The following is a 14710-nucleotide window of genomic DNA, read 5'->3' on the forward strand; positions in this document are numbered from 1 at the left end:
AACAGACATGATTATCGTTTTATATATTTTAAGCTCCAAATTCCTCGACAGAATTCGCGACGACAAGAGATTTTGAACGGAATAGTAACACGAATTCCCTGATTTTAGTCGACATTTAATTTCTTCTTGAATATGATTTTAATCTGTTAATATTGAACCTAAATATTTGAAAGTATCCACTTTATCAAAAGTATTATTTAATATTTTAACGCCTCCACAATTTGCCGTATTACGGTCCCGACGCACTTCCATGTATTTAGTTTTCTCTGCATTTACTTCTAAACCCATGTCCCTGCAAGCGTTTAATAAGATCTCTGCATTTATTTCTACTGTTTTCCTATCATCCCCTATTAAATTTACATCATCAGCATATGCCATAACCTGGTGAATGCCATTCAACTCTAGGCCTTGGTTGCTATCTTTGATTTTCCTTATGGCGTATTCCAGCACAAAGTTAAATAATAATGGCGACAACGCATCTCCTTGTTTCAGGCCATTTTCGACGTGGAAGCTCGAGGACAAAAGTTTTCCTACCCGGACTTTACTTCGGGATTCACTTAAACATATCTTAATTAATCTAATTAGCTTTCTCGGTATTCCAAGCTCTGTAAGAACGTTGTATAATGTTTCTCTCCTAACCGAGTCGTAAGCCTTTCTAAAATCAATAAATAGTTGATGTACCGGGGTATTGTATTCCCACTTTTTTTCGAGTATTTGGCGAATGGTAAATATTTGGTCGATAGTTGATCGATTTCGTCTAAATCCGCACTGATAATCTCCAATAATTTCATCTGCGTATGGGGTCAATCTTGCTAACAGAATATTTGAAAGGATTTTATAGGATGTTGACAGAAGAGAAATGCCTCGATAATTATTACAGTCAGTTTTGTCGCCTTTCTTGTGAATTGGAACAATGATTCACTCTTTCCACTCTTGTGGCAATTCTTCCTTGTTCCAGATAAGGAGAATGAGTTTGTGTATCTTGTTCCACAATTTTTCGCCTCCAGCTAAAATTAACTCAGCTGGAATTTCATCTACACCCGGAGATTTGTGTTTCTTTAATTTCTTTATAGCGGCTTCCACTTCTATTCGATTGGGTTCTGGAATATACGGTTCTGCGGTGTGTATCTCCTTTTCTCCACGCACATTAGTTTTTGGCTGCGTGTTCAGCAAATCGTCAAAGAAATCTTTCCATCTATTTAAGAGGCTATCCGTATCAGTGAGAACTGTCCCGTCAGATTTCTTTAATATATAAGCACGAGGTTGATAGCCTTTCTTAAATTCGCTGATCCCCTTATATATGTCCCGAATATTTTTATTTTTACTATTATCTTCAAGTTCCTTAATTTTAGCTTTGGAAACATCCCGTTTCTTTGTTCTAAAAGTTTTGGAAGTTTCCCGCCTGATATCTGCGAAATTTTGTGTAGTTATTTCATTCGGATTTTGTAGCCATCGTAATTTTGCCTGTTTTCTCTTCTCTGCTAGTTTAATGCATTCTTGGTCGAACCATGGCTTGTTCCTACGTATTTCCGCGTGTCCCAATTTTTCTATTGCGGAACTTTTAATGCTATCTCTAATTTCAATCCAAGTATCCTCAACACTAGTGCACTCCGAGTCTTCTAAAACCGAGAATCTATTCGAAATTTCAATCTGGTATTCCTCTCTTACACGGCTCTCTTCTAATTTCTTTAGATTAAATCCCTCCGTTTTCGGACATTGAGTATTACCTTTAGTCAACGATAATCTCTCCCGTATTATCGCTGCTACCAGGTAGTGATCAGTGTCACAATCAGCCCCTCTAAACGACCGGACGTCAATTATGCTAGATTGTCTTCTTCTATCTACTAAAACGTGATCAATTTGATTATGTGTTTTTCTGTCTGGTGATGTCCAAGTGTATTTATGAACGTCGCGATGTGGGAATTTTGTACTCTTCACGATTAGGTTTTGGGATGTTCAAAGTTCACGAGTCTAACACCGTTATCATTACTTTCCTTATGCAAACTTTCTTTCCCTATAATCGGTTTGAAAATATCCTCTCGTCCTACCTTCACATTGAAATCCCCTAATAGAATCTTCATATGGTATTGCGGGAGTTGGTCAAATATCCGTTCCACTTTTACGTAAAAACTATCTTTTATATCGTCACCCTTATCTTCAGTTGGAGCATGTACATTTAAAACAATAATATCACACCCCGTCCCTTAAGAGTAATAAAAGAAAGTCTGTCAGTAACAAATTCGACCCGTTTAATTGCTGGTAATATTCGTTTGTGAACGAAAAACCCTGTTCCTAACTGGTGATTTTTATTTCCTTCCCCGTAAAAGAACGTAAAATTTCCGAAATTCTCAGATCCATTTCCTTCCCACCTAACTTCCTGAACTCCTACTAAGTCCATCCTGTATTTCTCTAACTCACTCGTTACAGATTTTAACGCGCCTGCCCTATAAAGACTTCTAATATTCCATGTTCCAAATCTCATGTCCATTTTCTTTTGCTGATGTCGTGCCAAGTTATCAGTCCTTGTCCGAGGCTTTTGTGAATGTTTCTGAACAAGTACCTTTTTTTACAGGATGAGGGTGTTAGCCTTACCCAAACCCCCAAGCTGGAGGACCACTCCTAGTCGTCTGTCCGCGACTGCTTATTCAGTATATTCGCAGCTAACCTCTATATCTAGAGGCCTTCTCCTCGATCCGCAACCTGAGGACGCGCCATACCGTGGTGACAGCACCCACGTTACACGGGCCGACAGATATATAAAGTCTTTTAGCCATAAGTTGAAGAGTTCTTGGTTATGTACACTTATATGAACTCTGGTTCAAATCCTGTGTGTCCCATTCTTTTCTTTCTTTCTTTAATTTAATCCCACGATTATGCACAGTGATGATGAAATGAGTGATAATGATGAATAAAGTGTTGTCAACTGCCTGCGATTTAAAAAACATTTTTTTTTAGAATTGTTTGTTTCGATCTTCTTCTTCTTCTATGGATTTGGAGTGTTGGGCACAAAATTACTTAGTTGGAATATGTGTTCCATAACCTTTTCAATGAGGTATGATTCATGTTCCTGTGTCAATTAAGAGGGTCACTAGGGCCAGCAATGTGGGGGGTCTACAATTTTGGTAAAATCCCAGGTAATTTCCTTGATCACATTTTGAAAAATGCCCTCATTTATTCACTTCACCAACATTCTGCTTCCAGATTGGCCAATTTCGCTTATTTAGACATTATAAAAAAATATTGTCTCCAAAAGTCCGTAAGGGTGGAGAGGATTTCAGTATCTTAATCATGATCTATCTGGTGCGTGGGACCCTGGTACCATCAAGGCCCAAGTAAGTTTGTAATGGATAACATTGTGTCCGTGCGTTTTCTCGTTTCCTCCCACATCCTCGTTTCACCGATTCTTCCATCATCATTTATTTGCCATCATCATCTCTCTATTATCCTAAGGGACATAATCATAGGACGTTAAACTAAAATATTTCATTTCATTTCATTTACAATGCCTTTACATGAATATTCAAAGCTCCTAAAGGGATTTCAGATATAGCTCTAAAGATGAAATAGTATACATCCAAAACAGCCAAAAAGTGGATTTAATTTCTCATGTGCTGAACTTGCCATTTATTGATTTGCAAAGAAATGTCATGAAATGTTTCCAATATTGGTGATTGCATATCCTGGCTTTAGTTCGTCGACTAGCATGACACTTCCCTCTTAAATTGAGGAGGTTATTTTAAAAAAAAAAATCGATAGAGCACAAAACATTTTTTTTTACAACGATTGCATTTCTGGTCTTATTTTACATAACCTCTATCGAATTCTGACAAAACGTTCATGATTTAGTGTTCTATAAACATGTCACATTTCGATATCTGTAAATTTTGATTCACATCTCAATTGGTAGCATAGAAAGCATATCAGAAAAAGCATACCTCCGTTTCTAAAAAAAATTCTCTGTCAAGTTTTTAAAAAACGGTCCTCAATTTATCCTGAATGCATTTCTTCCTTTAAGGCATTTTTCTTTGTTTTCTTTTGTTTCATTCACCAGGAACGAGCCATTTTTATGAGGTAGTTTATTCGTAGGTTGTAGAAGGTATTCGAAGAATCTTATGCGTGCTTGAAGCATCAATAATTCAAATTCCAGCGTTGAAGTATCCAGCATTTCTTTACTTAAAACCTTTTCAATGTGCGTGTGTGTGTGTATAGGTGTGTGTGATGTGCGTGTGTGTGTGTGTGTGAGTGTGTGTGTGTGTGTGTGTTAACCTACGAATCGAAAGCAATTTATCGAAGACCTCAATAATATAACAAACTCAATTTTCAACCCATTTGGAGCATTTCAAACATATTTTGTCAGCCAAATTGGATCAGATATTCTGAACTTTTTACTTTTGACGTCATCATCGCTACCAGCGACCTTGAAAACCCCGAATACATAAAACAATGCAAATTGCATACTGTTTTCATATTTTGACCATGTTGTTAGGAATCCAACCCACTGTGCAGCGTTGCCATCATTTACAAATTTTACTTCTCAGCTTTAACAAGGTACCGAATATCTCGATCAGTACGTGACTTATCAATCTCATACACCACGGTACTGCTCCTAATGCTTTACCATCTTGCATTATAGATTTTAAACCATACTCAACTAGTGACCTTTTCCCAGTTATTATACCTTTTCCAAACTCAAATTTTCTCTTCTGTTGATGACAACACTGCTCAACGGACCCTTTTAGATTTGGAATCAGCGTACACAATTCTTGTCAAAATTTAATTTCAGGTGTACAAACGTTAGTATCTCACTTGCTGCGTGTACCCGGCGTTTACATGTAACATGCGTTTTACGTCATTTCTCTAAAAATTTGCAACATTGATCTGCGTTTACCATCTTTTTAGTTTATGCTTTTATTGTTGCTTCCAATGGTGATGTCCAATTTAGGACATTCTATTTACAGAAACAACTTTCCCTTGGGTTGGTAACACTGTTCTTCCGGTGATGTTCATCAATACACGGGCAGATGTCGTCCTTTCTATAGTTGCTTCGTGCAAGTTTCATTTCTATGTCTCTTTTAGTTTCTGCGTTATCACGGTTAGATATTCTAAATTATATTATAATGTGGCAACGTCATTTTATGACTTTGTCGTCAAGTCAGCACGGGTTAACGTTCTCGTAGGGAGCTGCTATTTCACTAATGCTTGTGTACAGTCACATAGAATACATTTCGCGGGTGTGCGTATCGTAACACGAAATTACTCTACATAAGGGACACTAATATATTACACAGTATTATTACACAGACCTTATCCCATACGTAACACTTTTCAATTTATAATATAACTATGCATTAAAACTAAATAAACCTTTGCTTAGATGTATTAGTTCCACTTTTATTTGGGATAATCTCGACTATCACGTGATTAAGGGAAAAACAAAACTTCGAATTCAATCTGTAAGGAATGGTGATACAAGAACTAACTCATATTTGTGGACCATTTATAAAATTGTATAACACTTTATACTATTATTTTATTTTTTTCACAGTTCAACTATCTTAAGTCTCTTCACCACAAATTCTCCAGTTTTTCTTACTTTTCTTACTTTTTGTAAATAATTTGTTGAAAACAAACAAATTAATGATACTGAAAAGTATACTTTTAATGCTTACAGAATAGAATTAAAAGTGTACATTTAGGTTGGAAATGAACAACAAATCCTTCCGAAATTAAAGAAAATAGTAGCAAATCATCCAAAGCTGTCAGCTACCTCTAATAAGCTATCTCACCAACGTCCCAAGGTTTCCAATCACTTCCTCTGTCTCTTGATACCATTACCGCGCCTAGTCTTCGATACTTACAATTGTGTCAAGATTCACCCATCACCTTCGATTCTGAGTATCAACGCTAATTCTTCTAAATCTCACCAAATACTGTTCCTTTCAGAAGTTGAGAGTGTTTTTTATTTTCGTTGATGAAGTGACATCTGATGATCGACCGCATACATGGTTATTTCCTCACTAGCGTTGAATGTTGGTCTCCAAGGTTCTCTGAGCGGCTCGTGTGGAGGTTCAATACAAATGTAAATACAATATTCTTTATTTTTTCTGGATGCCTCTAATCTTCTTCATCTTTAGACTGAAGTTATTTATCTGATCAATAGAGAGGCAATTTTCTTGTTTTCTTTTCTTCGGGTTAGTAATCCTTCTAAATGCCCTAATCAAAACCAACTAGTTATACTTGTAATTAACAATCTGTGTTACAGTTTCGGAAATATATCACTGCCTTCTCTCTTACCTTTTTCAGATAATATTTGACGATCTCAATGATATATTGCTGAAAATTAACGCTGATTATTAATTATAAGTGGTTGTTTGACCAGATATTATTTTCATTTAAGTGTCTCTTATTAATAATCCATTTTCGAAATAGTACACAACTCTGTTTCTATCTTTCCTAAGTAATGATTGACACCATTAATCCACATATAACCATATTACCTGTAGAACTAATTTGACACAAAATCGAAGCATTTTCATTATCAAAACATATCTCTTGTTAATATTTATGCATATTTTATATGTTGAGTAGAAATGTTTCTCAACAATAAGTTACACTGATTTGTAGTTATTGTTATTTATGTGGAAATTAATCATTTCGTAAATTAGTAGAACTTTTTCTACTGGTTAATAGGGAATGCAATAAGCTTTTCTTTTATTTTATGGAGCAAAGTATTTTTTCTAAACAAGTTGCTTTAGGGAGGGAAGTACTACTTTAAAGATTCTCCTGAGAAAACCTTCTGTGGCTGCCAGGTCTGAAGTCTGCACTGTTTTCTCTCTTTGTGCAAACAGAAGATATGCTAGTCTATTCGCTTGTGATGAAATCTGATCACGTACACCGTATCTGCCGTACTACAGTCTACTAAAGATTTTGCTTCAAATACAAATATCTTCAGTAACACTTTATAACGGGACAGTCGGGCAAATATTCACGGTATGGTAACATTGTAACACGACCTCTCCAAATGTCAATTCGTGTGTTTGTTTCCTCCGAGCGTAGTTGGTACGAGTATTTAAACTGATAAGGTAAAAGTGGTGCTTTTTTTTAATTGAAGGGATAACCGAGAGAGGGGCCAAATCACACGTCTACAAAAAAATAAGATTATTGCGGAAATGCATTGCGCTGTCATCTGTCTACCAGTTTCCGAACTAAATGTGTATGTGATTTGTTTCCTGTGTCTTCAGAAATAGGAATGAAAATTTGTGACGGTTTGCGGCACAACAACTCGTGTCCTGAGAGAAGGAGTCAAACCGCAGGTCCATCTAGAACGGCCAACCAGAAGACACGTCTGCTTGTAAACAAAGATGACGGAGCCCTGTAGCACGCTACCAAATACAACGGCAACAAAAGTTCGTAAAAATGTGTTAAATGCGGAACAGTGTAAACGAAATGTTGCTTAAAAGGAATTAAAGTGGACAGTAATGCAATATGAAAAATGTTTACAAGTGTATGTGGCTAGAAACAATAGCATCTCGTGGTTCACTGAAATCGGATCTTGCTTGCTGGAATTTCTTTTGAATCCAATGGACAATGGTCATGTTCTACACAATATAGAACTATGTAACTTGTCGGACTACTGCTTTGGACAAAACAAGAACATTACCATTTTCTTGTTATATAACATTTTGGTTTATTCACACATGTTTGAATAAAAATGTCACTGTTACCTAGTTCTAAGCCACACCTTTCTGCCATGTGATGCTGATTTTGGAGTTATGGAGAAAAAATCAGGAAAACAAGTCACATGTACGTACATGCCTGAACATGGTATGATCTTGTTGGAAGAGTCAGAGTGCAGGGTCTATTTCATGTAATACGCATGTCATCTGATATGAAAGATGTACAGCACATTTTCCAAGTGTTTTTCAAAAACACAGTGGATGAAACTGATAGCAAGGATAAAATGCGAATGGTGACGGCTGTCAGAGTATAGGCTACTGAACCTCTGTTGTGGTATGGAAGAAAATTGGTGTATTCCAGAAACACCCAGGCATAGGACGCAAATGTGTTGTGTCCGCTAAGGATGACCTGTGGCCTCTGTTGGATAGCTTGGATGGATGGAAGATCAACTTTACTGATGGTAGGAAGATCAACGATTTGAAGTACCGTGATCTGGTAAAGATGATGCAATTTATTCCACCCGTACACCACCCATTCTACTAAAATCTTAAATCAGATCATAACACGGGCAATTAGATTAGGTTAGGTTAGAAACCTAACCTAACCTATTGTATTTAGTGTGTATTAACCAAACTGTCAGATATCATCACTACAAAATATTTCCTTTACATTAGTAACATTCGTTTATTACTCTCAATACAACACACCTTACATCATATATTACAGGTTAAAAGTTGCACAGATATCTGTAGAGTAGTATGCAGAAATAAAAGAGCCACCTTCACAGGGGAAAATCTGCAGTTATTTATCCTAAACTTTACCCTTCGATTTCTTAGAATTTAGTTTTTGTGGCTTGGCCCCTTCTCTCGGTCTTCCCTTCAATTTATATGAATGCATTATGTTGTCTAAATAAATTTATTAATGTATCAGATGTGATAGATTGTATTCAGTAAAATTAAGTAAAAGACAACTTCCATTAAATCTTAAAATACAAGTACGCACAAAGATTAGTCTTATAATGTTAGCAACTTTTATTTGTGGTGTCTCTGTCCACAGCATAATAATGACTACAGATAGAATTGAACGTACAGTTGCAGTTCCCTTCTTTTGAACTAATCTCATTTCTTCGCAACTGACTTTTGCAGCAAATATATTTATTCCAATGTTTAAAGAAACCAATGTGAAACTCTGCAGACAAATACTATAGGAGGACATACTGGTTCCTCCTGTGATTCTTACTTGCCTGTTCAATATCTAAAGACTTACGAACCAATTGTCAAAAGTTGATTATACTTTCCTTTCTTATAAAAGGTGACACCTCTAATCTGACATCCTTATCCTAAAAGTAAAATATATGTGTCCCATGGTAGCAATGTTCGGATTTTATAAACTTCAGATTTAATTCAATACTGGATGGAAATAAAATACAATCCGTGAAAAGTATTTTACTTGATAAGTGTTAAAATGTACAAAATTATCATTTAATTCTACTAGCATCAACTCAATTGTCTCCCAGTTTCCAAATACAGTTTTGAGTTCTTCCTGGTGAAGAAAAATGGAGCGTATTCCGTTGGGCATTTTAGATCTGGAAATGATGTCTTATCCCATACCATCGGTTTCTCGCCTTCCGGTGATAACATACTATTCCACAAAAGTTGTGCAACTGCAATATGAAAAAAGAATATTAATTATCGAAACAACAATGAGATGTTATCAAAATAAATTTTAAAACATTGTGAATGATTTCATAGAATTTTTAACACTCAGTATTCAGTTGTGTAAAATAAGCGATCGGTTCAATCCAATACGTTTACGGAAAACTTAATTATTGCATGTAGAGTGTTGCCAGATTGTTCTTATCTAAACTGCTTCGGCTCTTTAGAAACGGTTCTCGTCAGACTTCCAATTTTTTCAGCGAGTGCAAGAATTTTTAAACTAAGATTTTTCAAACAGAAAATTAACAAACAAGAACTTTCAAACCAAACATTTTCACACCGTGATCGAAACGTTTTTGAAACTAAAATTTTATAAAAACTTTTGAAAAGTAAACAGAGATTTGAAACTGATCCATCAATCAGTTTGTGCGAAAGAATAACTTTCCAACAGTGACCTTGGGCTATGACTTATGATTAAAGTTCAAGGTGTGAATGTGTTGTTATTAGATACTAATAAATTTTAATAATTATTTTCAGATTTAAAATTTTAATTTTTACATCAATGATCTACAATGCTAAATGGTAAAGAAATTCAAACTAAAAATTCATATCCCAATTTTCCATAAATGACAGACTATGAATCTTAACTACAATTCTAAGGTTCAAAATTGTTTTAAAACTAAAACATTAAAAAAAGTAGAGAATGTTTTAAACTATATTTTAAACAAACATTCTCAAACTTTTAAAAATTTTGACCCAAAATTTAAAAATAATCACCTAACCAAATTGTACTAAGAATAACTTGGTTAACCTAATTCATATTATCTTAAATACCAGTCATAACTTTAATCCTATAGTTAAGATATTTTCAAACTAATAATTATAAACAAAACTTTTCAAACTGCAATCGGAAACGTTTAAACGGAACTTTTCAAACATCTTAGAAAAAAATAACAAAGATTTGAAAGTGATCATCCTATGAGATCGCAGTAGAATAACTTTCCTTCAATGATCTCAGATTATCAGTCGTAAGTACAATACTAAGGTTTAAAAAATTTCTAAGTAAAAATTTAAAAATAAAAGCGCTCAAAAACTTTTAAGCAAAACTTTTGAAAAGCTTTCGAAAAATAACAAGAGATTGAAAAGTGATTAGTAAATCAAATTGCACGAACGATAGCTTGTCACCAATGACTTTAGACTACGAGTTATAAGTAAAATCCAAAGTGTAAAATTTTTGTTGCACGTTAATCAGTGTTAATAATTAGCTTTTAGATACTACAAACACTATTTGTTTAAAAGCTCAATTACGTTCTTTAGCAAAACAAACATTGACAAGTAGAAGTATTGTGTTTGAAAACCTTTTGTAAAATTTCAACAGATATTTTAGAAACTTTTAAAACAGCGATCAAAAAACTTTAAACAAAATTTTTAAGACTTTTTAAAAATTTAAATTAAAATTTGAACAGTAATCAATCAATCATTACGCCAAAAATATCTTTGCACTAATGACCTTATTATGTGTTGTGACTTAAGTTCTAAGTTTGAATTTGTTGTTATTGCATATCAACTGATTTCAATAATAAACTATTCGGTTGTCAATCCTATTGTTTCACTAATGACATTAAACTATGCGTCATAACTACAACCTTAACGTTCAAAGTGTGAAATTATATATATATATATATATATATATGTAGGCTACAATAAATACTTATTAGATTACAAGTCCAAAATTTAAGAGAGAGTGGCAGAGATAAACCAGAAAGATTTCAATAACGATTGCTTTCTTTCCACCAATAATCTTAGACTATGAATTAGCTAAAATGTAAAAAATGTTATTGTACATCAATCGGTTTTGGTAATTGCTTATCAGATTTCGTACCATGAATTTAGATTCCAAGTCCAAAATTTTAACCTAATCATAGGCTATTATCAATCAGATTGCACAAAAGATAAGTTTCCACCAATGATCTTAAATCACAACCTCTAAGTTTTAAAGTCCAACTGTTAATCAGACGTAGAGCTCAACCAATTAGAGAAGCACTGACCTTAGACTATAAGTTGACACTAAGGTGCAAAGTATTAAGAAGATGGATTAGGTCAAAATCTTGTAAATTTCAATTTTAATATTTACCATTGAAAGTCAGATGTTAAACCACCCGAATTTGTGGAAAGTGCACACTTTGAGTCCTATAGAGCAATTATAGCTTTCTTTAGACTATTCAAAATTGGAAACCTGAATTGCATAACATCCCAAGTCCACTCTGTTTCTTCACATTTTGCGTTTTTTTATGTTAGCATCTATGTTTTAAGGGTTATTCACTTGCACAATACGTAAATCCAAATCAAAACCTTTTTTTAAAAAACAATACAAAATAATTTCAGCTAAATAGAATAGCATGCCAAGTATAATCCTCTTTCTTCTCTTTCTTCTAAAATCACAAAAGTACTCCGGTGAACTTGGGATGCTCTGCAATTCAGGTCTTCAATTTAAGATTGGGGTAAATGTGCTTATCTGAAATTTAAGAATACTCTCTCAAGGTACACATGTACAATGCAAAGGATGGAGCTCTATATTTATTCATATTATCATATGTTTCAATAAAACATCATCTTAATGAGCATTAAGCTTAACATTATAAAATTCCTCCTTCATACCAATTCAAACTTTCCGAAATATTTAAAATTTTTGCCAAACGTAGTTTTACGTTTTAAAATATAATTCTAGTAATTTTTACTTATATAAGAAGGAAACCAGGGCTATGCATATTTAGAAAAAAATATATATCCAAGCCATAGAAAAAAATTATCAATATATATTTTTTGAAAATTTTCAAACTCAAAAGGTGGGTCATTGTATCCCTCCTAAATTTTACAAGGGAAGCAGCAATATATGCACCTCCTATGAAAGAATATTGATCCTGTACTCATCCGCATAAGCATATAATACTATAAAGCCTCATCAAAAATAATATCATCCAAATATAAGAAAGTAAATACTCGATTCCTAGAGAACAGTTACAAATTTTTATTTTTTGACAATTCCAAAATTTAAGAGTGGGCCAAATGAACTTCCTCCAAAATTTAAGAGGAATGTCTCAAGGTACTCATTCCCAAATACAATGAGACCCCATATTAATCAATCTGATGTTGCAATCTATATAGGAGAACACTAAACACAATACTCAAAATCGCGCCTCATGTTAATTGAATTTTCCCGCCAAAATACAAAATTCACACCAAATATAAAGTGTTACTTTTGACAATATATTTTTCACAATTTTGTAACCATGAAAGAGAATAAACAGGACCAACGAAATTTATAGAAATATATATTCAAATTTTAGAAATATTTACCAATATATATTTTTGACAATTTCCAAATTTTAGAGTAGGGCCAGTTTACCCTATTCCAAATTTTAAAAGGAAAGTATCAATGTATATATTCCTAATAAAACAGAACTGATCCCTATAATGCTTCATCAAAGTAGATATAATAGGTTGAGAGTCTTTAAACTTTGAATTTCAGCATTTTTACCCATAAAAGGGAACGGGCAGAATCAACCAAATTTGCGGAAATACACTCGAGTAATAGAAGATATTTATCAAATTTTGTTTCTTTTATTAATCCGACATTTAAGGGGTGGGTCAATATGTCACTCGCAAAATTTTAGAGAAGTTTTTTGATTTACCTGTTTCAAATGAAAGACAATGGGCTCCTATATCAAACTATATAACTAATAAAGTAATAACTTTTCATCAAAAATAATAAAATACGCCAAAAACGTCCGAAGTTTACATTTTTGGCAATTTTTACCCATAAAATGGAAAGGGATGAACTACTCAAACTTATTGAGGTACATACTCTGTTCCAATACTAACTTGTCAAATTTTTAGTTTTTGCAGTTTCCAAAATGTAAAGAGGTGATCTGATGTACCCCTCCCAAAATTAAGAGGTTCGTCAAATAGCCATGCCAAAATCAAGAGGGCATTGACCCCTATGACGTCATGTCACCTGGCATCGTCGAGATAATCAGAACAGAGTGCGATCAACTGATCTCAATACTAATGCCATGTATCATTGCCCACCTACCAAAACCTTGTTGCTTACATGCGAAACTGCATTGTAAGTATCTTACGAGCCAAAAGTGGATATACCAAATATTAGAGAGACGATTATAATGTTTTGGATAATAAGTAATGTCTATTACAATAACAGCCATACTGTGTCTACTATATGAAAAGAATTAGATACGAAAATGTAAACGTTAAGACTGTTAAAGAAACTTTTTTCAATTATTTCACTTTTATTCAAATTTACAAAAGAAATTAAATAGAATAACCACTTTGTTACGGATAGTTCAATAAATAATGCCGTGGCTGACCATTCAAAGAAACGGAATACTTACGAAACAAAATTCGTGCCTATTACCATTTAGATAATTTAAAAAAAAATACAGTAATTTTAATTTTCTTGCAACATTAAGTTTTTGTTATATTTGACAGGATTTAATAAGCCACCATTCTGCTGACAAAAGTCCACGTTTCTTATCTTTATAAAAAATCACTTGGAGGAATTAAACATCGTATTTGAAGCAAAGTGACGGAAACATCGGTATAAATTCTAACCACATTAATTACGATTGTCCTTAACTTGGAAGAAAATCCTCACAGCTTTTTTGATGAAATTCCGCTTACGTAAATAAGCATTGTGTATATTGTAGTTTTGTAAACGAGAAGTTAATTTTCAAGATTTTAAAAATTTATTTTTATATAGTAAATAAACCTGTTTGTACTGTTTTTGAACAATTATGTAATGTTGAACTCCACACAATGATAGTTGCTTCTAAATTAAATGAAAATTAATTCTTCTACATTTAATCGTGTTTCAAGTAAATACTAAAAGTAAAATTCTGTACTTACCCAAAGCATGTCCTTTTTGATTGAGATGCATGCAATCAGGCGACGTGTAGGAGTAATCTATTAAGTATCCATATGAAGAATTCTTGCTTAGTGCTTGAGTAAAAGGTTGAATAACAACTGTAAAGTTATCGTTTCTGTCGTATCTCCCACTCGTAATCTGAATTTAGAAATAATTACCACAACATCTTTTAATTAGTAATAGAACAAAATGGAAACTGTCTGCTATGATATTTAACATGAATATATCTAAAGTTCTAGCTATGAAACAATCATCGTATATTTCTCTTTATTCACCTCAATTATAGAAAATTATTTCTGTGTTGTGTGCTTATTACTATCAACTTTTGAACTTTACTTATAGAATATGTAATTTCTCATGAAACAGTGGTGGCTCAGTTTTAGATAGTTCACCTATGGTGTGTGGGGTCCCTGGTTCGACTCCAGCTCGAGCCACT

The 14710-nt window shown here is 33.6% G+C and overlaps 1 protein-coding gene across 2 annotated transcripts in view; it reads right to left on the reverse strand.

Moving 5' to 3' along the window:
• Positions 1 to 8603: 8603 nt before the first annotated feature.
• Positions 8604 to 14710, reverse strand: part of LOC145694838 (phospholipase B1, membrane-associated-like) — a 34059-nt gene continuing 27952 nt past the window's right edge. For both annotated transcript variants that reach the window (XM_081771523.1, XM_081771514.1), the window contains 2 exons: positions 14256 to 14412; positions 8604 to 9340 (listed from right to left, as the gene is read on the reverse strand). In XM_081771523.1, coding sequence (XP_081627649.1) covers positions 9174 to 9340; positions 14256 to 14412 — 324 coding nt within the window. In that variant the 3' untranslated portion in view covers positions 8604 to 9173. The remainder of the gene's footprint in view (positions 9341 to 14255; positions 14413 to 14710) is intronic.

The sequence above is a fragment of the Thermobia domestica genome, chromosome 1 (assembly GCF_964235325.1).
Source record: "Thermobia domestica chromosome 1, izTheDome1.hap1.1, whole genome shotgun sequence".
NCBI classification, from domain to species: Eukaryota; Metazoa; Arthropoda; class Insecta; order Zygentoma; family Lepismatidae; genus Thermobia; species Thermobia domestica.